A 26,053-nucleotide genomic window follows, 5' to 3' on the forward strand; every position below is an offset into this window, starting at 1 on the left:
GGATTCTTTACCTATAGGTTTATAATCACTGAAAAAGGAGCAGGCATACTTAGACACTGTCACTTTCAACATATCTTTTTGGGAGTTAAAAAAACACTTTCTGTCTGCTTGTATTGGTCAGCCAAAGGGGTGCTGATGCAAAATACCAGAAATCAGTTGATTTTTATAATGGGTATTTATTTGGGGCAGAAGCTTACAGTTACCAGGCCATACAGCATAAGTTACTTCCCTCACCAAAGTCTTTTGCCATGTTCTGGAGCAAGATGGTTGCTGACACCTGCCAGGGTTCAGGCTTCCTATGTTCTCTGCCTGGAGCTTGTGTCTCTCCACACTCAGGGTTCCTCTCTTCCCAGGGCTTGCTTCTCTTCTCCTCACAACCAAACTCTTCTGTGTACTTACTTCCCAGGTCACCAGCTCAAGATTCCCCAACAAACTCTTCTGCCATGTCATTTTCTCTATGAGTCCCTGCCCCCTTAGTGGCTGGGATCCAACATCCTACTGATGTGACCCAATCAAAACCTTAATCATTATTTAATCAAGTAAACCTCTGAATCCAGTATAATCTAATATGCCCAGAGGAAAAGACAAGTTTACAAACATCCAGATTTCTTTTTGGAATTCATCAGTAATATCAAACTGCTATACTGCTCTTCACTGAGTAGGTCAAAACCTTTTTGGTAGCTGGTCCAGTTTTGTCCCAGATTGGCTAGCACCAGGTTTTCCTTCCTACCCCCAATGATTTTGCCATTTAATGAAGATGTTACTGTTGGAAATAAGGTCTAAATTTTTTAATACTTTAAAAAGAAGTACCTTGAGTATTCATGAAAGGGGTGGTGTGAAAAGTTATCACCTTATGGAGTGGCTGTAGCTCAAGTGGTTGAGTGCCTGCCTCCTACATGAGAGGTCCCAGGTTCGGTTTCTGGTGCCTCCTGATAAAACAAAAGCAAACAACAAGCAAAACAAAAACCAACTCAGGGAAGCCAATATGACTTAGTAGTTGAACACTGGCTTCCCACATACGAGATCCTGAGTTCCATCCCAGCCCCAGTACCTAGAGAAAAAAAAAAAGATGTATTAACCTTATGATGTCCCTGGGAAGTTCCTTGAGGCCTTTGACCAGAAGGCCAGTTACATGAAGGAAGGGATCATGGGCTCTTTTCTTCACTATTTTATCCCTCGGGCCTCACACAGAGCCTTACACAGTAGAAACTTCATGTTTGAATGAATAGTGCTGAGACTATAGGCCTCAGGGAAATACCTGTTAAATTAAAATTTGATTGTATATTTGTCTTAGTTCATCAAAACCCATCTCCAAAAAATCTTTGGTTTCTTGGTACATAATATTTCCCCTTTATTTTCTGGAGTAGTGGTTCCCTCAAACCGTAATACACAAACCAATTTTTTGTTTTGTTTTCTAAGTCCTAGGAGATTTTGAAGAAGACCTATAACCATTGTTTCATTACAGAGAGAACATTTTTTTTAACATCAAGAAACAGAGAAAAACCTCAAAACACTATCCTCCTTTACTCTATATTGAATATATGTGAATTATTTAAAAAGCAAATATGAAACAAAACTCATTCAGCTGTCTTTGTTTTTCTTGGCTGGGGACTTGTTAGAATTCCCAGACCCCCATCAGCTCCTAGACATGCCTTTGGGGGCTCAGCTGTGATGTGCAAAAGCTTTTCCTCAGGGAGCTTGAGCACTAGGACAGTGTCCACAGAGGATCAGCAACCAGACAGTTTGGAGGATGCTGCTTCCCTCTGGGTGAAACCCATCTTATTTTCTGTGGGCTGCCCTCGAGTTTGTTTTAAGAATGATTTGTGCCGTTTGTGAACATTCATATAGCTATTATGGCTGGTGACAAGCCCAGCCCAGCAAGCACCTCAGAGATGCTCCAAAGAGTTTTGTTGAACTTCTTTAGGGACAAGGTATTTGGCTGTACTTGACCCATTCAGTCTAGTTGATTGTGGACTTTTGGCACATTAGCAGCATCCATTGCAGAGTTTGCAATGGCGCCATCTAGGTTTAATTTTAAAATTTTCATTTTTAATATTTGCCTTCTGTTCCTCATGCCTGTACTTTTTTCTGATTATAAAGGTTATATATATATAAAGCTGGTCACTATATAGATTCATATATAAAGAGAGATGAAAAAGAAATGTAGAGTGGAAAAAAATAACCCATAATTCCCAAATCCAGAGGGTTTTTTTTTACTTTTCCATCTGTCTTGGTTTATCAGGACTGCTATAATGAATACCACAGACTAATTGGCTTAAAGAACAAGAATTTATTGTCTGATAGTTTTGGAGGCCAGAAGTCCAAAGTGAAATTGTCAATAGACCAGGTTTTCTCCAAAGTTTCTCTGGTATTAACTTGTTGGCAATCCATATTTCAATCTCTCCCTTTGTCATATGGCCATCTGTCTTCTGTCTCCTACTGCTCCTACTTCTGGCTGTCCAAATTACCTCTGCTTATAAGGATTATAGTCATAATGGATTAAGGCCCACCCTGACTCAGTTTGGCCTCACCTTAACTAATAACATCTTCAGAGATCCTATTTACAAATGAGTTCACATCAGTAGGACCGGAGTTAGGACCTGAACATGTCTTTGAGGGATATGATTCAAGTCCATAACACTATTGTCATGTTCTTAATTACCCAAAAAATTTCCTGTGTCATTTAATGTCTGTGATATGGAAGTATAAACCATTGTTAGGAACGTGTTTAAAGATGCTTTTGCAAAGAAAAGATTTTCCAGAATATTTGAAGCTCCTACTTTGGAATCTCCTTTGACTCACATCCTTCCAATTATTCTTGCAAGGTTTTTTTTCTAGAAAGAAAAGAGAGCAGTATAGGTTTGGTTTCCCATAACTGATAACTTCCTCTGTCTTGCCATGGTCTAAATTTTCAATTGGTATGTGTGACCTGAAAAATCAGTTCCACTAAAAATATGTAAGTTATGCCAGAGGTCAAATTATGCCAACTGGATGCAGAGGAATACCACCATCTCACTGATCTAGACCAGTCTGGGTCCACACTCTCTGAATTGTCAAATGATCCCTGCTCCTTTCTGCCACAAATGTTACACTTTTAGCTTTGGTAGCAGATTCATTTGTTCATCAAATACTTATTGAATGCCCACTATGTGTCAGTCACCAGTAGAGTCACTGGGGATATAATAGTAAACATGACGACCAAAAATTCCTGCCATCCTGGAGTTTATATTCTAGTGGTTGAGGGCTTACTAGTTCATACCCCAGTTACACCACTATTAGCTGTGCAACCTACTATTTCTGTCATGGTTTTGTCTAGAGTAGTGAGCAGTAGAGGCAGCTAGAGGTGGTTGGATTCTAGATATTTTTTGAAGGTAGAGTCAACAGGATATGCTGACATTAGGTGGGAGAGGGCACACGGATGACTCCAAAGCTTTGGTCTGAGCAACTGGAAACAAGGAGTTGCCATTTACTGAACTGGAGAGGTGGTAACGTTGGGTTTTGGCTGTTAATTTTGAGATGCCAATTAGAAGTCCAAGTAGTAAATGTTAACTCCTGGAAAATGACTCTTTCTTAGACTAGAAAATAGCAATGGGAAAGACCCCAGACACTCTGAAAACCTGCCTCCAAATTTTTTTTTTTTCCTGCAAAATTGGTTCGATATTCATTCTTGGGTTCTGACGATAAAGGCATGTTTGTAAAGCACAGTAACTAAATCTAAGGTAGCCTCCAGTAATGCAATAGATCAACTAACCGTCCTTCTCTTGAAACCGGATTAAACTTGGTTTTACATCCCGTCAGTGAAAGTGAACTATTTTGTTTTTTCTTTCTTTTCTTTACAACTACTCTTTAAGGCCCTTGTAAATAAGTGAGACCCTTGCAGCAAAGGCAAAGAACTATTAAGTCTAATATAGAGGGTCTAAGAGCTCTAATCACGGCATGCAAAGGGAAGATTCGCAATTCTGTGGCAGTTTAAAAGAAAGGGAAAAAATACGCAAGAAATTAATACAGGGCATAGTGAATGACAGGCGGCTTTGACTACCACACTTCCCGGCTCTCCTAGCGCAGACTGGCTTCTGCGCTGATTGGACGCCTCCAGGGGGAGGCAGGTGGCGCGTGCGAGCGGGGAGGGAGTTGGCGCGAGGTACTGTGGGTAGGAGACGGCCGTCGGTGGAGACGCCATTTTGTGGAGCGGCCGAACTCTACTGGATGTTCTGGAGCGCAGAACCGGTGCTGCTGCGGCTTCAGTCCCTCCTAGGGGTAAGTGCGGCGACCGTTCCTAATGACTGGCGGTTCTTGCCGTTGGAGTAGGCCCCGGGCTGCCCTGTCAGCCATGGGTGGCTTTCGACCGGCCTTAGCCGGGTCTCCTGAGGCGCTAAGTGGCCCGAGGCTTTGGGGAGCCGCGCCCCTCCTCACCGCCGGCGCTGTCAGCTTCTACTCGGCGCGGCGCCGGCTCGCCCATCTTCGGGCTGTCTTCTTTCAGGCTGAGTCTGCCCCTGCCGGGACACATCCTGGAAACCCCAGCTCAGCTGAGCGGCGGAGCCGTCTGGCGGTCCCTTGGGCACGCCTCAAGCCGCTGTCGTCCCCCACTTGCGGCTGAATCCGCCCTGTCCAGAAGGGCCATTTGGTGAAGGCGAATCTACGGGCTGCGATCCTCTGTGTGTTGGCGGCCCTTGGGGGTTAGCGGGGTGCATTTGCAAGGAGAGGGAAGGCCGGTCGCCCGCGTCCGCCGCGCAGGCCGTGGCTTCGCCATCTCGGCCGCGACAGCTCACGGAGGTGGGGCCCCGGGCGTGGCGGGGCCAGGCAGACGCCACTCGAGGGCCTGTGGTGGTCAAGACGCTCAAGACGTGGTGGGTTATTGTCACCGAGAGATTAAGTTGTGTCCAGGTTTGCTCCTTTCTGGTTGAAACAGCTTTGGGTCAGCCGTTGCGTTGTAAGCGGAGTAGATTTCAGTCAGTTAAGCATCCCGGCTCAGAGGTTCTAAATTTTTCATCAGAATCGTTTGAATTTCACTTCTCTCTGTTTTAATAAAGACACTTTGAGTAATGTTGTAACGGTCAACTACCTCATCAGGGCAGCTTTGATTCAGAACATGGAGTTGATGGCAACTCTGTCCCATTTTTGCCTTGTAACCCTAAAGTAGGAGCAGGGAAGGAGTCTTCTGCTTGCATTCTTTTATGATTTTGTTGTTGCATCTGGAATCTAATATTTTAAATTGTTTCATCTTCCTGCCATGTTCTTGTTAAAATAGTGTTACCATGTTTTAAATGTTTACAGTTGGTCCCTACCTCCTCCTCCCCTTAGACCATCTCTACTATCGGTTAACCGATTTAATTCTGTCCTCACTGTCCCAGCTCAAAGAACAATTGTAGAACAATTGACTTAAATGATTTCTCGAATTTGCAGCAACCAGTCTTTCTTGTCTCCTAGGGAAAAAAAACAAAACTTGAATTTTTTGGAGTGGTGTGCTAAATCTTCAGCAGGACAATGGGTTCAGACAAGCGGTAAGTAACTATCGTACATGCTTTTGATCTCAACATTTCAGTGTGGACTGAACTATTTGTTAAAAATTGCTTATCAGACCCATATTTGAGTATGTCAGGTTTTATGCCAGGCATTGGCAGGCACTAAGAATATAAGAGTAAGCACCATTTTGATCTCTGCTCTCTCAAACTTGCAATCTGGTAAGATAAAGTACTGCGTGAACTGTGCTGTGATAAAGGAAGTTTAGCGTGCTGTTAGACTACATGCGAAGCATATGTTTGCCTGGAAACAGCCAGAAAAGCTTCCTAATAAAGTATCCTCTGAGGTAAAGTCTGCACGATAAGTAGGAATTAGGCAAAGGAAAGCAGGATGGAGTGAGGGTTCCAGGAGTGGAGAACAGCCTATGCAGGAATAGGAGATCATGCAGTTTGACACTTAGAACAGTGACTGGCTGCTATAAGTGTCCAGTGAATGCCACTCATTACTGTCCCCTCAATAGCAAAATGATTTGGACTTTCAGAGCTGAAAAACTTAGGACTTGAGTTATGGAAAGAGAGAAAAAAGAAAAAGGGCTTAAGAATTAGTGGGGAATTAAGACAGCAACACTTGATTGTTGAATCACCTTTGGCTACTTCCGCTCATACCATTTAATTTAAACAAACAATCTTTAGTTATCCAGCTATCTACCACCTTAGTATAGAGGCCACTCCCAATAATGGATTAAATTGACCCAGAAGGACTTGGGAAATATTCATATCCCATTGTATCATTATTTTAATGCTGAATCAGCAGTCTGTAGTTGTAAATAACTTATTAAATTAGCGTTTACCCTTTTAGTGTCTCTCAGTCCCATATTTATCATCAAGTAAGTAGTCCTAGATTACTTGTTTAATTTTTATTAATTTTTTGTACTTTAAATGTGACCCTAATAAGCCTTTCCTTTGTTTTGTCCTTGCACAGTAGTTTCATAAACCTGGTAAACAATTTTTTAAGTGACTCTTTATGTCTGTAGTCAGAATGGTTTTAAGCCATCTTGTTATTAGGTTTTTTGTAAAGCCTGATAACCAGAAATAAACTAGATGCTATAGGAAATAATGTTCTCAGAAGGTGCTTGTTTTTGGTTACCATCAAATTATCTCTAACAAATGAACTGCTCGGTTAAATGCCTGATACAGAAAAAGACAAATGTAGCATGTCCAAGTTGTTGGTCCATTTCTCAGTAAGTATGGTACCCTTGAGAGTGAAAATGAAAATAATTGCTTTCTTCCCTTTTTGCTCACAAAGATCTGAATTGAGAATGAAGTGATATGTAGAACACAGGCTTGGGAAAATGTAGGAATAAACTTGGACAACCTAGCCCTTTTTATAAAATATTTAACCTGAAAATACATTTGATACTGTATTTTCAAATTATCATAAATTCCTGGGAATTATCCTTATAGTTAGAAGAGTGGTGTCTTTGTAAACTGGAATTGGGTAGTAAATTTTAAGGGGTGCATTGAACTATTTGGGTTTATCTTATAGACTGAGCTGTTGGAGGGGAGTTTTGTTTTCAACCATATTTAGTTGAAATGTAATTTAGTTGAAATGAAAATTATTTTTTTCTGGCAGTGTGAGTAGAACAGAGCGTAGTGGAAGATATGGTTCCATCATAGACAGGGATGACCGTGATGAACGTGAATCCAGAAGCAGGCGGAGGGACTCGGATTACAAAAGATCTAGTGATGATCGAAGGGGAGATAGATACGATGACTACCGAGATTATGACAGTCCAGAGGTGAGTGGTCAGCATCTGTTTGTGGAGTTGTTAGAATTATGAATTACATACATGAAACCTGAAGAGTTTTATCTTAATCAGGCCACTATTAGATTTAGTCAACCTGACTTGAATAAGTGGCTCCTGTTGAGTATTATATTCAATCTTCTATTATTTTCGTTTCTTTTAATCCCCAAAGACAAACTAAGCCTTGTAGTAGTTGAAATATAATAGCCAAACTTTTACATTTGGCCCCCATGTGCCAGGTACTGTGTTGATACTTGACTTAACGTGATCTTATTTAAGTCTTACTACAACCTTATAAGATAGGTGTTATTCCCGTGTTAAAGATGAGGCAGCGAATATAATATATAAGCCTCAGTCAGTATTTCTAAGTGAATAATAAATGTTAAGTTATAGTTCCATTCATCTTAACATAGTTTTTTATTTTTTTATTTTTTTGTACATTCCTTTCCAAATTATACATTCTTTTCTTTGGAAGTAGTTGTGCTCCCCATGTAATTTTGCACTTATTTTTTCCTTTTTTTTCTATTTAAGTAATAGATTATTTCCCATGCATGTATCTTCATATTGTAACAGGTAAATAGTATTTCATTGTGTGTTGATGTATTTTACAGTGAGTTATTAAATCTTTCTGAACTAAATGTTTGTTATCTTTTTTTTTTTTCCCTTGTTTTAGAAAGCACTGCAATAAACATCATCATGGAATTCTCATGTTGTTTCTGTTAGGATAAAATCCTAGGTGTACAGGGCCTCAATCAAAAAATATAAACTCAATTTGATTTTAATTACAATTTTGTTTATTATAAATCAGAGAGAGCGTGAAAGAAGAAACAGCGACCGATCTGAGGATGGCTACCATTCCGATGGTGACTATGGAGAGCATGACTACAGGCATGACATCAGTGATGAGAGAGAGAGCAAGACCATCATGCTGCGCGGCCTTCCCATCACCATCACAGAGAGCGATGTAAGGAGAAATGACAGTTTTAATAAGCAGTTTAGTAGGGGCAATCAGCTTTAAATTTCTATCATTTTCTATAGTTACTCTTTTACCTCAGGCTTAGCTAGTACAAAATACATTTCTTTCTTTAGGATGAAATTCTCTTCCACTTAGTTCAGTGGTAAATTATCACTTACATATAGGCTTTAAAGTTCATGCAGTTTTCATGAGTTTCTTGTCTGTAGGGAAAAGATCTTGTTTCTTCTGTAGCCCTTAGTAGATAGTCAGTACATTTTTTTTTTGGTCTTTATTTTTTATTTTTGTCAGTACATTTTTTTCAGACTAGTTACTTAATAGGTAAAGATGTATTCGTAATAATTTTCTCCATAACTTGGCCACCCTTTGATTTGATTAAAATTATACCATCCATTTGAAACCTCTGAGAAGCCTGTTGAAAAGGAAGTATCATTCTCTGGTTCCCCATTTCTCAGACTGGCCAGCAAGGTCCTTGGTGTGCTGGGCTCTGCCTGATCTCCTGTAACAACTCTACCCCTCACCCTTTCATTCTAGCCCAGACCCATTAACCTGCTTCTCCAGTGAGCCACTTTTGGACATGTCCATCATTCTACTAATATGCCTTTTTCTGTTTGGAGACTCCTTTATGTGAAACCTTTTCTGATGTACCAGGCAGAATTCTTTCTTATTCTCTCAAGGCACTGTATTCACGACTGTCTTGTAACACCTATACCAGAGCTCTCAATGCATTTCCCATTTTCCCCAGAGAACCATAGATCTCTGAAAACAGGTCTGTGTGTGAATTGTCATGCCTGTGTCCATGAGGCTTTAATGCAGTAGGTTGCTCAGCCAGTGTTGTCAATTAAATGAATGTGGAAAAGTTTTGAAAGATGTTTTTAGTTTTCCATGCTTTTCTTTGCGTTTTTTTTGTTTTGCTTTGTTTTTTACATCAGGACATTTTATGTGACAACTGTCAAAATGTATTTTTTAAGAAATAAACACGTTACTCTTTGGTTAAAAAAAAAAAGATGTTTTTAAAAGATGAAAACACACAGCATTGATTGCCCCAATGTCTATTCTCCTGGAGTAGTCAAAGTAATATTCTGACTAATGTTTAATTGAATTTTAGCCAGAGCTGAAGATGAGTATTGGGTTCACATAGTTTTGGGCTTCTAAGTATTGGAAGTAACTAATGTGATTATGAATGAGATGTATTAGGTACTAATGGGTAATCATTCCAATATTTGTAATCCATTGCTTACCTGCTACATTATATATACTATGATCTGTAAAGTAAAGCCTTGATCCTGCTTTTAAAAAGCTTATGATGAATAAGGTTGGCAGATGATGATGCAGAGTAGTGGAGTTAGTACTCGAAGAAGTCCTCTTTGAAGAAGTCCTTAAAGACTGTGGGAGCTTATTTAAGGGAGGTTATTACTAGCTGGGAAAAATAAGGAAAGGTATCATGGGATATTAGTTGAGCTGGGTTTTGATGGATAGAAATGTTTTTCGTTTGGTGGAGATTGGGAAAAGTGTGCCGTGAAAGAGTCTTCTAAGCAGGGGGAATCACGTGAGCAAACCTGGAAGTAGAAAGGTACATGGCTGCCAGCTAAGCATGAAAGGAAGTTACTGAAAGGACCAGATATGGCTCAGGCAATTGGACACCTCCCTGTCACATGGGAGGTCCTGGGTTCAGTTACTAGTGCCTTCTAAAAAGTTGAATAGACAGCTAGTGCAAACAGCGAGGGGGCGCGGACAGGGCAGAAATAAATCTTTTTTAAAAGTTACTGATGATTTTGCCTATAGCTGGAGTTATTCAGGTTAGAATTCTGGGTGAAAGGAATAGTAGTGGGTAGATGGGAGACTAGAGCTAATGAGAGCTAAGCTTAGATAGGAGAATGGAAGAAATTATACAGGAATTGATTCAGGAAGGCTTGTTAGTCAATTAGATTGTCCCCTTAAGGAAGAGTCTGTTAGGCATATGGCCCTGAGAGCCAGCAAAGGAAGTGGGTGGCATGGGGAAAAGTGTTCTAACTGACCTTTAGTTCTGCCCTGCTGATAATGAAGCGTGAGTGTAATACTTGTGCATTTCAGGTTTCCTTCAGAGAAATAGAAGTACCTATCATAAAAAGGCTGGTATTCCAAGTAGAATTTCTGAGGTTCTCAAGTATTAGGAAACTCACTTGTCAGGATCTTAATATTAAAACATTTTAAAATTATTTAATCTCCTGAGTTTATCATCTTTATTGTTTCCCTTTTTAGTTTAGTCTCCCCTACTGAAGGGTAAATTTAGAATAACTCTCTTTAGTTACTGTGTTACTATATATGCTACTGTATCACTACTCTTAAAGACACTATTTTTAGTTTCTAGAGGAGTAACTCCTTTTGGTTACTAAGTTAATTCTGTGTTACTAAACATGAACCAGAGTCTCAAGATGGGGTTCTGGCCAGGTAATAGTATTTATGTGTGTGAAACTAGATCTGTAATTCTGCAGTCTTTGTACCTAACTATGGAAATCCGGGATCACCAAAATCGATTATACTAATTTGAACCAGTTTTTCCGAACAGTATTGCTTCCTGGTATATCATTACCTTTTATAACGTGGGCTTAGTCTGGCATCCACAACAAACCTATCAACCAGAATACTGTCTTCTAGTCCTAGTTAGTGTTTATTTTGATGTTACTAGGAACTTAAGAATGTTATGAACTTTAATTTTCAACATTATCTGTCTTAGGATGTGCAGAAAATGTTTATCTTGAGAGGAATGCTTGTTTTTTGGTTATTCCTGATCACTTGTACTTTAGAGGACAGTGACAGATTCTCTGCTTCTTTTAAATCTTATTTCTGGCTGTGTCCTTGAGAGCACAAGGACAGTAAGATTAGACTAAGGAAGGGAGGCTTGGGGAATTTCATACCATGGGCAAAGCTGTGTATCATAACATTAAATATTTGTGCCTGTGGGAAATTCCCAGGTGGATATAAGAACACCTTCAAGGCTGTTAAAGTACATTGATTTCAATTAGAAGTGTTCCCTGTTTATTTTACTTTTTAGGATAATTGCATTTTGGTGGTAGAAGTTAAAAACTTGGCTAATTAAGCATTTGATATAATCCCAGATCTTTGAACTCTTTAGTATAGAATAGCAAGTGTCCGAAGGTTTAATTATAAATCTGTAAAACCCTGTATAGATTCGAGAAATGATGGAGTCCTTTGAAGGTCCTCAGCCTGCGGATGTGAGGCTGATGAAGAGGAAAACAGGTGAGAGCTTGCTTAGTTCCTACCATTTGGTTCTCTTCCCCGTTCCCACCTCAGTCCCTAAAGAACATCCTGATCTCCCCCAGTCTTCAAGCACATGAATTCAGAATGAAAGGTTTGCCATGGCTAAGGAATGTGACTCTTTGAAAACGATGTTAGAGAGCATCTGAGGAACTTTTTAAAAACTTTGTTTTTAGGGGCTTTTTTTTCCCTTCGGTAAGTAGCAATGTTATAAACACCTTGTTTGACTGTTTGTAGTCGGTTGCATGGTTACTTTTTAAGCGTGGAATCAAATCGAGTGACATTTAGTTCAGGCGGCTTGGTTCCTTGCCATGGCAAAGTATCAAGAAGATCCCCAAGTCGAGTCATTTTGTAAAGCTGCTTCCCAATTGGCTTTGTCACGCAGTGTTGAAGCAGTGGGAGAGAGATTCACCTGTTATAAAGGAACTGACTAACACGAGTATCCCGTCTATATCTGAATGCTGTCTCTAGGTGTAAGCCGTGGTTTCGCCTTCGTGGAGTTTTATCACTTGCAAGATGCTACCAGCTGGATGGAAGCCAATCAGGTTGCTTCACTCACCAAGTCTAGATATTCATGAAAATGGAACAAGTCTGTACAATTTAAAAAAAAGGTTGAAAGAGTGGTTTGTTCCAAAGGAGTGACTTTAAAAAAAAAAGCTTTGTATATATTAAAATTGACATAACTATAATAAATAAATACAGTACCAAGGACAGCATTGCAAAATTTGCTCTGCCTTTAAATTAAGCATTTCTACTTGGCAGGGTTTTGTTAACCACTGAATAACTGTCTGGTATTCAACAAAACATCTGATGTTCCTCTTTAAAGCCCTTACCTGATTTTCATATTATTGTGTCCACTGAGAGTAAATATCAAACTCTCTATTTGACAATGAAAAGAAAGAACATAATGGAAGTCTGTGGCAGTTATTTTTTAAAATAAATAATTCCTTATTGCTGCCTGGAGACCCTAGACCTCCTGGAGGTATAACTATTTAGATGGGTCTTCCAGGACTATGTAAGGACCAGGTGGAATTATGAACAATAAGTCTGATGAGATTAGCTTGGGAGCCTGTCCTGCTTCTATCTCTAATATAGTTAAAATGGCATTAACATTTTAATTTCTGTGATAATGCCATTTATTAGTCTGTTCAAAGCAGAGCATTGATGGTTCTTCGACTTAGCTTTAACTGAAGTATCCTTCAGTTTGTCAAGACAATGTTCAATGCTTGACACTTAAATAACATTTTTTGTAAGAACGCTACAGCACGGTATTGAATGCCTTAATCAGTTGTATTCTGGGAAGTTTGCTTAACTCATTATGTTGCTTTTCTGCCGCATCTCATGATTTGAGTCACCCAGAAATAAAGAGTTCTTTTGTTGGTAGCATTGCCATTTATAACAAGACTCATTAATAAGGGTATTATTTTGATAGACTGATTTGTTAAGATTTTTAAGCCTCTCATTTCTTAACCCAGGAGTCACAACCTGATCTTATAAAAGAAATTTCTTCAATTCATACATGAACAGCATCCTAGTTTATTCAGAACATACTCAAGCTTCATATGAGTCTGCTTTCTTGACTTGACTGCATCTTTGTATGCAGTGGATGTGTCAGAATGACTTGCCTGGGAATTTAAAATTCCTAATAAATTAAAACGTATAGAACATTTAAAAAACACAATTTTAATGTATACAAAGCTATATTGATGCGTAATACTTCATTACAGTTCAAATTCACTCCAGAAATAAAAGGCCAATAGGATTAGGGATACAGTGGTAGTTTTGGAATCTGCCCAGCACACATCCCTCCTAGTGAGATGATCTATTGACATATCTCCCAACTTCTTTTATTTTTGCTTCTGCACACCACAGTGAGTGGATGGTCTTTCAACTCTTTTCCTCTTGGCCAGACATGCAGTCTTTAGATATTGCAAAGACAAATATTTAGCATGTCTTAAATCTTCAGGATTTGCAAGAACCAAATTGTTCAACAGTATGTATTTTTAGAGGGGTTAGGCTCCTTTTAAAAATCTGGACCTCTAACCTCCTACTTAAGTCTGTTCTGATAGTGTCAGTCTACCCCATCCCACCCACCCTACCCCATTTCCCCACACTACACCCTCCTCCCCCAAAAAAAAAGTTAAATGAAGGCTCTTTGGGGGCAGGTGCCAGGTATACTCTGGGCTAGACTGATTGAGCTCAGAGTTTTGACCTTTTAAAGTTGAGTGCCTTTTAGTCACATGGTTGACTCGAAGGATGAGGTGTGGTGTATGCATTTATTAACTTTTACAACCCTCTCCCTCCCACCCCCCGAAGAAACTTCATTGGCCTCCTGGTTACTCATCTTGAAGAGAGCACCATTCATTTCAGTGAAAAACACATCTTTTATGTAGGACATTACACAATTGCAGTAGGCAGGAAGAAATTTCATTTAGCTGTGGTAGAGTTGGTGGCATTCAAAATAATCCCTCCTGAGAAAGAATTGTGACCAGATTCCCTTTAAAAATGAGTTCCCCTTTTTGTTCCCAAAGGACATCCTGAAGGAGTTCAGGGGAAGGGGAAATAAAAAGGTTTTTACTTTGCAAAAGGATGGGCAATGGGGGAAAAGTGAAGCAGAGCCCAAGGACACATGCTAAGGGCTAAAGTAGGAGACAGTCTCAGAACTTGGGAGAGTTGTGTCTTCTGCTTTTTGAAATAGACTGTCACTCTCAGGCAGCCTCTCAATGCTGAATGTTAGGACTTCTGTCTCTGCTGGAGACACGGCCTGGTGCATGTCAGCGTTTAGTGTTTGGCAGCTTTCTCAGCACTCCCTGGCTCCATTTACCTTTACTCCACATCCCATTCTCTTACTGCCTATCTAAAGGATTGGATGGGCAGAGTATAGGTGGCGGTGGTTGGTCCTCCCCGTATGTTGTCCATTTAATTCCAGAGCACTGATTTTTCCGAAGTGTGCTCTGCCCTGGGAAAATGGACACACATTCCTCACAATGGGAATAACTAATCACTTCTTTTCTTACAGAAAAAATTGGTGATTCAAGGAAAGCACATTGCAATGCATTATAGCAATCCCAGACCTAAGTTTGAAGATTGGCTTTGTAACAAGGTAAGCATATGTTCTTTCTTAAAGAGGTAAAACTCCTTCAGGGTTTTATTTATTTGTTTCGTGATCCAAACAAGACTAATAAGTACATAGTCACCAGTTTTTATCATAAGGTGATTTTCATACTTTGTGACTTTGATTGGTTCTCTTATGCTGGTATTAGAAGACAGATTCTCCCAGAACAGTAAAGATTTCATTTTGTTAAGATACAGATTCTAAGCTCAGTGTTTCAGTTAAGATTTTAAGTTCATTTCACTTTACTGTTTCTTAAACTTTAGAACTCTCATTTTGGGCATAGTTTCTTAACTGCATTGACAAAAATCCTTGTGACCTGCTTAAGTTATGTATGGTCTGTTATGGTCATGTCACCAATGCATCGTTTTGAACTTAGGTGTTGACACTGACATTTAGAGTACTCACACTCTTTGTTTTGCATGTGCCCCCTGTCCAGTAGGGGACTGGACAGTGTTTGCATCACATAATGTTTGTGTATATAGAATGGTCTATAAAGTATTCTGATATAAGGTAGTGCTTTGCCAGTGACTTGCTGTAGGATTTTTTTTTTTAAGATTTGTTTTTTATTTCTCTCCCCTCCCCCAGTTGTCTTCTCTCTGTGTCCATTCACTGTGTGTTCTTCTGTGACCGCTTTAATCCTTACCAGTGGCACTGGGAATCTGTCTCTCTTCGTTGCGTCATTTTGTTGTGTCAGCTCTGTGTGTGTGTGGCGCCATTCTTGGGCAGGCTGCACTTCCTTTCATGCTGGGCGGCTCTCCTTATAGGGCGCACTCCTTGTGGGTGGGGCTCCCCTACATGGGGAACACCCCTGCATAGCACGGCACTCCTTGCACGCATCAGCACTGCGCATGGGCCGGCTCCATACAGGTCAAGGAGGCCCAGGGCTTGAACCGCGTAACTGCCATGTGGTAGGCGGATGCCCTATCCATTGGGCCAAGTCCGCTTCCCTGGTGTAGGATTTTTGAACGAAATAAAACTTTTATCAACTTGAATAAAAAGTAGAATTCTCAAACACTTAACACCTGAAGATTTTTTTCTTGAGGAATTCACGTTGTGTAACTTTCCAACTTTTTGGTTATGCACCTTTGTCTTGGATACATGATGTTGGTTTCTGCTTTTTTCTTGTTGATTATTGGGATTTATCATTGGCCCCATTGCCGTAACCCACATTGGTACTAGAAAGCCTGGCTAACGTGAAACTTCTTTTTTCAGTGCTGCCTTAACAACTTCAGGAAAAGACTAAAATGCTTCCGATGTGGAGCTGACAAGTTTGGTAAGCCTGGATTCACCTGTTTAGAATATGCATTAAAACCTGACTAATTGGTGCTGGCAATGGATTATGGTAATGGAGGAACAATTTTGTGAATGTAATCAACACCACTGAATTGTTATTTGGGAAATTGTTAAATGGGAAATTTTAGATTGTGTAAGTTACCAGAAAGAAAAAAAAAATAGCCATAGAACTGTATAACAAAAAAAATGAAACATGATGTAAACTACAGGCTGTAGTTAATAGTATAATAATAATAATGTTTCATCAATTGTAGCAAAGCTACCGCACTAATATAAAATGTTAATAGTGAAAACTGTGTGATAGAAAGGAGTATATGGGAAATCTGGCTTTTTGCGTGATTTTTCTGTAAACCTAAAACTGCTCTAATTAAAATAAAACTAATTGAGCTGTTGTCTGTGAACTTAAAGAAAAATATAGATTGTAGGGCATTTAACTAAGACTTCCTAAGTAGCATTTTCCTTAAAACCTTTACTTTAAAGTAACTAGATGTTTATAATGTTTGTGAGAGCACAAAGAATTCTTTAACTTTCCATAATTAAGTTTGCTTTCCTCAACTGCACTTGTTTTTCTTTGGTGCAAGAGTAACATACTTAAAAAAAAAAAAAAAAGAATAGCATCCTGCCATTTTTTGCATTCCACTTTAACCATATTAAAATTAATGAGGGGGTACAGATGTGGCTCAAGTGGTTGAGCACCCACCTCCACATGGGAGGACCCAGGTTAGGTTTCCAGTGCCTCCTGAAAACACAAAAACATACAGTAAGCAAAACATTTAAAAAATCAACTTAGGGAAGCTGATGTAGCTCAGTGTTGAGCACCTGCTTCCCATGTATGAGGTCCTGAGTTCAATCCCCACTATCTCTTTTAAAAAAAAAAAAATGAGGTTTTACTGTAGCCACAAATGCATGAAAAACAAACTGCTAAAGGTACTTAAAAGTGAAAACTTTTAGAAGGTTTTAATGTATTTCTTAAGCAGAAATACATTGATTTTGTGTGTGTTCTCAATTACTGAGTTTCCCCTTTTCTTCTCAATAGACTCAGAACAGGAAGTGCCCCCTGGAACCACAGAATCAGTTCAGTCTGTGGATTACTACTGTGACAGTAAGTTCAAGTGTAATCTTGCGGCCTTTGTGTTAGAAGTTGACTTCATCTGAAAGTTTTTGTTCTCTTAACCTTTTTTTATTGAGCAGTAGCTGCTTCAGGTTGTTCCATAAAAATTGCTTTTTAGATTCTTCTCCATGTCAGGGTGAAAGGTATACTAAGAACCTCCCAGAATGGATTTTTTGGTTTGTAACTGAACCTGCCTTGAAAATCATCGATGGTAGGAACGTTTATATATCATTTGTCTCATTCACCCCCAGCGATCATTCTTCGGAACATAGCCCCGCACACCGTGGTGGATTCCATCATGACGGCGCTGTCTCCCTATGCATCCTTAGCTGTCAATAACATTCGCCTCATAAAAGACAAACAGACCCAGCAAAACAGAGGCTTCGCGTTTGTGCAACTGTCTTCTGCAATGGTGAGGTCCTGTTTAAATCTTTAATTTTTTAAATAAGTGAGGGGAACAGATGTAGCTCAAGTGCTCGAGCGCCTCCTTCCCATTTGTGAGGTCCCAGATTTAATCCCCAGTACCTCCTAAAAACAAGCAAGCAAACAAATGAAGAGGCCAGCTCTCATTGGGGAGTGTGGTGGCTCAGTGGTTGAGTACCTGTTTCCCATGTACAAGGTCCTGGGTTCAATACCCAGTACCTCCAAAAAAAAAAAAAAAAAAACGAGGGAAAGCAGAAGATGTGGCTTAACTGATAGAGCGTCCATCTACCATATAGGGGATCCAGGGTTCGATGAGAACTGCCCCGTGCAAAAAGCGCAGCCCACCCAAAAATGGTGCTGCATACACGGAGAGCTGCAAAGAGAGGCACAAATTCCTGGTGCTGCCTGACAAAAATGGAAGCGGACACAGAAGAACACATAGTGAATGGACACAGAGAGTAGACTGGGGCGAGGGGTGGATAAATAGAAATAAATCTTTATAAAAGGCGGGGGACTTTACGAGGCAAATATGGTTAATCTAATTGTGATACTATGTATGAGGAGATTTCTGGGGCCCAAGGTTAAACATTGCATTGTAGTCGTTATTGCAGTGTTAAATTACAGGACCATTAAGCAGTTGAAATAATTAGTGTACCTGTAGGAAACTGTCAGAACTGAAGTTTGAGCCGCAGTTTAGTCTTTCTACATGTTTTGTTATAGATTATTTTATCATTTATTCCTTTAATAATACTGTGTAATGTCTTCTCATCTTAGAGGACAGGGAAGTATTTCTTTTCACAAGGTTTCGTATTTGCAAATACAATAACAAATCATTGCTCCCTCTTTTTTTGTAGTAGAAAGTTCTTTTTCACTCAATGGAGTTAAGTGGTAGGGAGGTTTTTTGCTTTTTGTTTTTAAACTACCAGAGCCAAGGATCAAACCCAGAACCTCGTACTTGGGAAGCAAGCTGATACTCAACCACTGAGCCACATCAGCTCCCCAGAGTTGTTTTTTCCATTTGTTTGCTTGGTTTTTTTTGTTTTTGTGTTTTGGAGGAACCGAACTTGGGACTTCCCATGTGGGAAGCAGGTGGTTAATTGCTTGAGCCACATCCACTCCCAGGGAGAGATTTTTAATTGCATGACTTGTTTTTTTTTTCTTCACCTTCTCCTGCAGGATGCTTCTCAGCTGCTTCAGATATTGCAGAGTCTTCATCCTCCTTTGAAAATTGATGGCAAAACTATTGGGGTTGATTTTGCAAAAAGTGCCAGAAAGTAAGTGGCTTTATTGTCTTATTTCAACCTGCCACATCTGCATACTTATCCAGGGATGCTTTGCTAAGTGTACAAGTCTATGCTCTCTACAGTGAGGATCACTGAGACGATCCTCCTTGGTTGCTAAGGCTCAGAAGGCTATGTTTTTCTTCTCTTAGACCTTATTCCCACCTGTCCTCTGTAACTAGTTGATGGTTGCCAGAAAACTTCAGAGCAGGACAAAGACAAGCATGGCAAATGGATTGAGAATATGTGCTATGCAAGCTTCTGTAGTATAGTGCAAACCCATTCGGAAATAATGCTTTCTTTCTAGAGCAGCACGCTAATGTCTTCGTGTATGTAGTATTTTACTCTAGCACTATAAATTTTGCCTTTTCTGGTATCATTGTTCATTCACCATTAGATGCCTTATTAAATGGCAGGGTATGAAGTAGGAAAGGAACACTGCAGGGGCACTTGACCACCAAGGAATTTGCCTATGGAGAGCACCTCCCCACTCTTGCATTTGAGATCTCCCAACAAAGGCTGGGGTAAATCAGTTTCCTTGGCAGTGTGGGGGCACTGAAAGAGGGTGCTCTGGATAGAATCATGTGATTGGGTCTTTGTGGTTTTAGAGACTTGGTCCTCCCAGATGGTAACCGGGTCAGCGCCTTCTCTGTGGCTAGTACAGCCATTGCTGCTGCTCAGTGGTCATCCACCCAGGTAAGATAGAGGATCTTTTGACTCAAGATAGTTGTGGTGGTGTTGCCCACATTCACCTCTCCTGTGGTGCTTATGTCTTAGAAGCTCTCCAGAGTCATTTAGGGAATACTTCCTAACTTTTTCATTGATGTCCACTAAGTTTGTTTCCTTTTCTCTTGGCATTTGTAGTCTCAAAGTGGTGAAGGAGGCAGTGTTGACTATAGTTACCTGCAGCCAGGCCAAGATGGCTATTCCCAGTATGCTCAGGTAGGTACACTCAGTCACTATCCAACTTGTAGTCTCCAGAGCATGTTTGAGAATAGCAGCTTTAACGGTGGACTTTTCTTTAGTACTCACAGGACTACCAGCAGTTTTATCAGCAACAAGCTGGAGGATTGGAATCTGATGCATCATCTGCATCAGGTAGTAAACTTCATCTCTCTTTTATATTTTGTTTAAGCAACTACAGTTGAGGAGATAGGACTCGATGTTCTAAACCAAAAACTGTAAGTTCATTTCTCTGAAAGGATGTGGAAGGCACATTCAGAGTTGTTACCATGTATTTTGATTGGCCTTGTACATCAAGAGGGGGGACACAACCTCCTTGAGACCATGCTGCGATGTGTTTTCATTCCTGGTATTTTATTCAACTCTGTATTTTCCCTCTCTGTGTTGTTAGGAATTGTGGGTACCCACATGGGTTCAGTCAGAAGGGTGGCTTTAAGAAGCTTCTGCTTTTTTTTTTTTTTTTTTAATTTTTGTTTTGAAGTAAATTCAGTTTTACAGTATAGTTTCAAAATATAAAGTCCATATAGAGCATATCCCCACAACCTCCCAGATCCACCAATTTTAACATTTTGCCACCTTTGCCATATCATTCTATCATCTACCTACCTCTTTATTTTGTGAATGTTTGCAAGCAGGTTGCATACATCATACTCTTCGAATATATAATACTGCCAGATACGTTTCCTGTGAGCAAAGATAGTCACTTAGATAATCACTTTAAATGCATTTACCAAGTTCAAGAAATTTAGCTTTGATGTAAAGCTTACATTCTGTGTTCTGATTTATTCTTCTATCCCAGTACTGTTGTTTGGGTTTTTTTGGTAATGTTCTTTTGGGCCTTTTCTCTATTCATAGATCCCATCCAGTATCATATATTGCATTTAATCGTCATTGTCTCTTTAGTTGCTCTTTCTTTTTTTTTTAATTGTGAAAATACATGTACAAATAAGTCTTCCCATCCCAACCCCTCCCAAGCATATACCATTTAGTGGAATTAATCACATTCTCAATAATGCAATACCCTCATGCCATCCATCCATTGATTGAACTTTCCCTTCACCCCAAACAGAAACCCTACACTCATTTTGCATTAACTCCCCTTTCCTCTGTCCCCCACCCCTCGTAAGCTGTACTGTACTTTTTGTCTCTTTTGAGTTTGCATATTCTCTGATATTTTTTTTGTGGTTACCATGAGGCATAAAGTGAACATCGTAAATCCATAGCAGTCTTGTTTGCTTTCATACCAACTTAACATCAATAGCATAATAAACTATGTTCCTCTACCCTTCTCTTCCCCCACCTTTGTATACCTCTTGTCACAAATTACATGTTTATACATTATGAATCCAAAACTATTGAGTTATCATATTTTATGCTTTTGCTTTTTAGATCCTGTAAGAAGTAGAAAGTGGAGTTACAAATAAAAAATACAGTAGTATTGGAATTTATATTTACCCACGTCAGTATTACTAGAGATCAATTAGTTCTTCATTTGGCTAGCCTAGTCAATTGTGTAGTGTTCTTTAAATATGAGTTGCTACTACCTTCTTGCCTTCATGGTTTCTGATGAGAAATAGGCACTTAATTTCATTGAGGCTCCCTTGTATGTAACACATTTCTTCTCTTCAGAAGCTTTCAGAATTCTCTCTTTACCTTTGCAATTTAACCGTTTAATTATAACGTGATGCTATGTAGGGCTATTTGGGCATAACCTGTTTGGAATTTGTTGAGCATCTCAGTTGTGTATATTCATGGCTTTCGTTAAATTTGGGAAGTTTTCAGCCATTATTTCTTTGAATATTCTCTCTCCTTCTTAATCTCTTCTCCTGGGGTTCCTACAATGCATATATGGGTCCACTTGAAAGTATCCCACAGGCTCTGGTCAGTTTTCTTCTTTCTGCTCCTCACACTGGATGATTTCAATTTCTATCTTCAAGTTCTCTCTGATTCTTTCTTCTGCGAGTTCCAATCTGCAGTAAAAGAAGAAAGAAAAAAACCTTTCCCAGTCTTCATAGATTGACCTGTGCAAGTGCTGTCTTTCAGAGCTTAAATATACAATGAGTTTAGAGAATAGCTCCAGGCCAAAACATGGAAGTACATCCCTGATCCCTTCTGCTCATGTGTCTTGGGCATGTGCTTGTGGCCCTAGAAATTTTCCCATTTACATGGTTACAAATATCCCCTCTTCCCTAGGAAACAGTTTCTTCACAGTCCTAGGCACTGCACTGTATGCCCTACAGCTAGCAATCCATTACCCCAGGCAGCAAGCATGACTAGATGACTGCTCTGCCACAACATTCTGAAGGATTGCGCTATGAGCTGCCTTCTGTATGCAGGGCAAGTTGTATTATAGCAAGTTGTCACCAGACAGGCCAGGTATGCATGTTACTAGTACAAAATGTGCACATGGGTTACTTTGCTCCCTTAAGGAACTATGATCAGGGATCTGCACTAAAAGCACAGCTAGCTGCACCCAGCCAGTGAAGGGGTAGGTATGGGGCTAGCCAGGGCACCAGGAGATATATAGCTCTACATGGTCTTTTTCATGATTTGGCATTCACCGTGTTTCTGCAATCCTTTAACTTTTTCTGGAGCATTGAGAAAGATGTTTCCATCAGTTCTTGCTAGTTGTTCAAAGCTTTTGTTGAGGTGGATCCCTAAAGCTTCTCAGGGCACCATCTTGATCAGGCTGGCTCCTTTGGGTTTAGTTTTTATTTTAGAATTCTAAAAGCCTTACATTTAAGTCTTCCCTCAACCCCAATGCAGACCCAGTATATCATACAAAATCCTTTACTTTGTTTAAAATATATATATATTGTGATAAAATGTATATGACAAACTTTCCCATTTTAACCGTTTTTGAGTTTACAATTCAGTAGCATTAAATACATTCACAGTGTTGTATAACCATCACCATTACGTATTTCCAGAACATTTTCATCATCCATACAGAAACTGTACCACTTAAGTAATAACTCCCGTTCTCCCCTTTTCCCAGTCTCTGGTCACCACTATTCTTTCAGTCTTTATGAATTTTCCTCTTCTAGAAACATCACATGAGTAGAATCATACAGTATTTGTTCTTTTGTTTTTAGCTAATTTCATTTAACATAATGTTATAAAGGTTCATATTGTAGTATGTATCAGAACCCCATTCCTTTTTAAAGCTGAATCTGTTGTATGGATATACCACATTTTGTTTATCCATTCATCTGATGATGGACACTGGGTTGTTTTAACCTTTTGGCTTATTGTGAATAATGCATATGAACATTGGCATACAAGTATCTGGATCCCTGCTTTGAGTTCTTTTGGGTATATACCCAGAAGTGGAATATGGTAATTCTATAACTTTGGGGAACTACTAAAATGCTTTGCACAATAGCTGCACTGTTTTGCATTCCCACCAGCAATGTACAAAGGAGAATTCCACCTTGCCAACACTTGTTATTTTCTGATTTTTTTTAAAATAACAGCTAACCTATTGGGTGTGAAGTGGTATCTCACTGTGGCTTTGATTTGCATTTCCCTAATGGCTAACAGTATTGAGTATTTCCCTAGTGCTTAACGGCTTATTGGCCATTCATGTATCTTTGGAGAAATGTCTATTCAAAAAGTCCTTTGCCTTTTTTTTTTTTTTTTTTTTTTTTTTGGCCCTTTGCCCATTTTTTACTTGTGTGGTTGGACTTTTTGTTTTGGGTTTGTAGGAGTTCTTTATATATTCTGGATATCAAACCCTTACCAGATATATGATAATCTAAATATTTTCTCCCATTTTGTTGATTGTTTCTTCACTTTCTTGGTAATATCCTTTGATGCATAAAAGTTTTTAATTTGTGGGTACCAGAGTTTTAGCTCTTATATTTAGGTCACTGAGGCATAGAATCATTAACTTAGCAGGTCACATTCTAATAGGATAAGAAAATGAAAGTAGGTTCAAAAGTACTTAATGGCAGGCTCTCTCTACTTAGAGGAGCCCACATCAAAACTCAGTGTGTATTTCCGTCCTTTTCTCCCATTTCTCAGCAAGCTCTGTTCTTTTCCCCCATTTCCCAGTAAATTCTTTTTACCGGCCTAAAAAGAAATAATACTTCATGATAAATTGTATTAAGAACAGACATAGACCCAGAAGGTTAGATTGGGCATTATAGATAGAAATGTTTGCCTTGAAGTTCAGTGCCCTGGCTCCCCCTAACCTCTCTGTTTTCTCTCAGGCACAGCAGTGACCACCACCTCAGCCGCTGTAGTGTCCCAGAGTCCCCAGCTGTATAATCAAACCTCCAATCCACCCAGCTCTCCGGTAATTCTGTCATCCTAAACATAGAACTAATGACTGTTGGGGAAATTTTGTTTTGTTTTGCTGTACAAGTGTTACCCTTTTCTGCTTTATAAGCCAGGATTGAATAGTACGTATATTCCAACGTTATTTCCCTGTATGTCTAGTAGTATTAGATCAGTAATTTTATTTATGTGTGTATGTATGTCTTAAATAGAAGATTCCAAACAGAATCTATTTATACTTTCTGCGTGCTTTGACTTGATGTTTAGGAAAAAAGTTGTCAGCATGATTTTTTGCTCACGGATTACTTTAGGCCATTGCTACAGTGTCTGTCAGGGGAACCCTTCCTCCTGGATAATTGCAGTGATTTAGTTTTCTCTTAAGAGGCTTTACGGTTGAAATTATATTGAAGCTGCTGTTCTTTCCAGACTGAGGAAGCACAGCCTAGCACTAGCACAAGTACACAGGCCCCAGCTGCTTCCCCCACTGGTGTAGTTCCTGGTACCAAATATGGTAAGCCAAACCTCATGGGGCTGTTAACAGTTGGAAGGTCCTAGTTGTGGTCTTTGTTTTAATATAAGTTCCTCTCCCTTTGTGGGTGCCAGAGGGATATTTGGGGATGAGAGAAAGATGAATGTGAAGACCTGCTACATCTTAGTGACTTAGAATTTGATGTAAAGTCAGTTTCTTACCTGGTATAACTGTATGGTAAATTTTGTTTTTGCAGCAGTGCCTGACACATCCACCTACCAGTACGATGAGTCTTCAGGATATTATTATGATCCAACAACAGGACTCTACTATGACCCCAACTCACAGGTAAATGCACTGTTTTTTTCCCTTGATTTTACTAGAAATATCTGCTCCATTTAGTCCTTTTATGAGGCATGAAACTAAGTATTCCCTGCAAAGGAGCAGGTGGTGCTGAGCACTTTCTATTTGGTTCCACTTTCTTATGTCACCCAGTTTAGTTTTAACTTTTTTAAAACCACCGAGATATAGTTTTTGCTATAAGATTTAAAGTTTAATTTTAGAGTTTAAAAAAAAAACTGTTTTTGAGTTATAATGTATATATACAGAAAACTGCACAAAACTCAAGTGTGCAGCTCTTGAAATGTGTGTAACCACCACTCAGGTATATAGAGAGAATATTCCCAGCACATCCAAAAGTTCCTTCATGACCCTTGACGGTCAGTACTCTCCATTCATTTCAATAACTGCTATTCTGACTTCAGTAACCACTATTCTGATTATTTTGTCAAGCTAAAATTTATACATTAACCTTTATGTAAAGACATAGAAGGTTTTTGTTGGGCTTTTTCTTTTTTTTTTCCTAGTTTCCAGGGCCAGGGATTGAACCCAGGACCTCCTATGTGGAAAGCAAGTGCTCAACTGCGGAGCTACACCAGCTCCTGATAGAAGTTTTTTAATTTGTGATTTTTCTCCCTATGTGTTTTTTTTTTTTTTTTTTTTTTTTGGTTTTTTGTTTGTTTGTTGTGGGGGGGGATATATTCACAAAATTCACCATTTTAAAATGTGGAAGTCAGTAGTTTTTAGTGTATTCATAATGTTTTACAACTACCGCCACTAGAGCATTTTCAGTACTCCAAAAAGAAACCCATACCCATTAAGCAGTCACTCCCCATTCTCCCCTATCCCCAGCCCCTGACAACAACTAATCTTTCTGGCTTTATGGATTTTCCTATTCTGGACATGTCATAAAAATGGAACCATATGATATGTGGCCTTTTGCATCTGGCTTCTTTTACTTAGCATTCCTCTATTCAAGAAGATAAAATATAGAGATCTGTGAAGTGATTTATTTTTGATGATGTATATAACTTTAGGAGAGTAAAAGCAACTACTTTAACACTCCATAAATAAATATTTATGACCAGAAACTGCATATATATAGAATCGTAAAATAAGCATTTTTAACAGGAACTTGGAATTTATAGCTGCCAGGTCTCTGCTGGTAGCTTGTGGTTTCTGAGAGAACGAAGTGTCAAGCTGTGTGTGACCTGCCTGAACAGGCTGAGCCTCTGTACAATTCTTGCACTCCTCTTGCTTATAAAGTCTGGCCATTTTCCAGCA

General features: G+C 39.4%; 1 protein-coding gene across 1 annotated transcript in view; it reads left to right on the top strand.

Annotated features, from left to right (window-relative positions):
• Nucleotides 1–4,108: 4,108 nt before the first annotated feature.
• The window catches only part of RBM5 (RNA binding motif protein 5), a 28,347-nt gene continuing 6,402 nt past the window's right edge, over nt 4,109–26,053 (top strand). Inside the window, exons 1-17 of the mRNA XM_004451841.5 lie at nt 4,109–4,257; nt 5,428–5,501; nt 7,093–7,258; nt 8,073–8,228; nt 11,408–11,477; nt 11,967–12,040; nt 14,515–14,598; nt 15,823–15,883; nt 16,940–17,005; nt 17,266–17,426; nt 18,614–18,711; nt 19,326–19,413; nt 19,582–19,659; nt 19,743–19,815; nt 23,895–23,980; nt 24,388–24,472; nt 24,687–24,778. Coding sequence (XP_004451898.1) covers nt 5,485–5,501; nt 7,093–7,258; nt 8,073–8,228; nt 11,408–11,477; nt 11,967–12,040; nt 14,515–14,598; nt 15,823–15,883; nt 16,940–17,005; nt 17,266–17,426; nt 18,614–18,711; nt 19,326–19,413; nt 19,582–19,659; nt 19,743–19,815; nt 23,895–23,980; nt 24,388–24,472; nt 24,687–24,778 — 1,455 coding nt within the window. The 5' untranslated portion in view covers nt 4,109–4,257; nt 5,428–5,484. The remainder of the gene's footprint in view (nt 4,258–5,427; nt 5,502–7,092; nt 7,259–8,072; nt 8,229–11,407; nt 11,478–11,966; nt 12,041–14,514; nt 14,599–15,822; nt 15,884–16,939; nt 17,006–17,265; nt 17,427–18,613; nt 18,712–19,325; nt 19,414–19,581; nt 19,660–19,742; nt 19,816–23,894; nt 23,981–24,387; nt 24,473–24,686; nt 24,779–26,053) is intronic.

Source organism: Dasypus novemcinctus, chromosome 26, assembly GCF_030445035.2.
Source record: "Dasypus novemcinctus isolate mDasNov1 chromosome 26, mDasNov1.1.hap2, whole genome shotgun sequence".
NCBI lineage: Eukaryota > Metazoa > Chordata > Mammalia > Cingulata > Dasypodidae > Dasypus > Dasypus novemcinctus.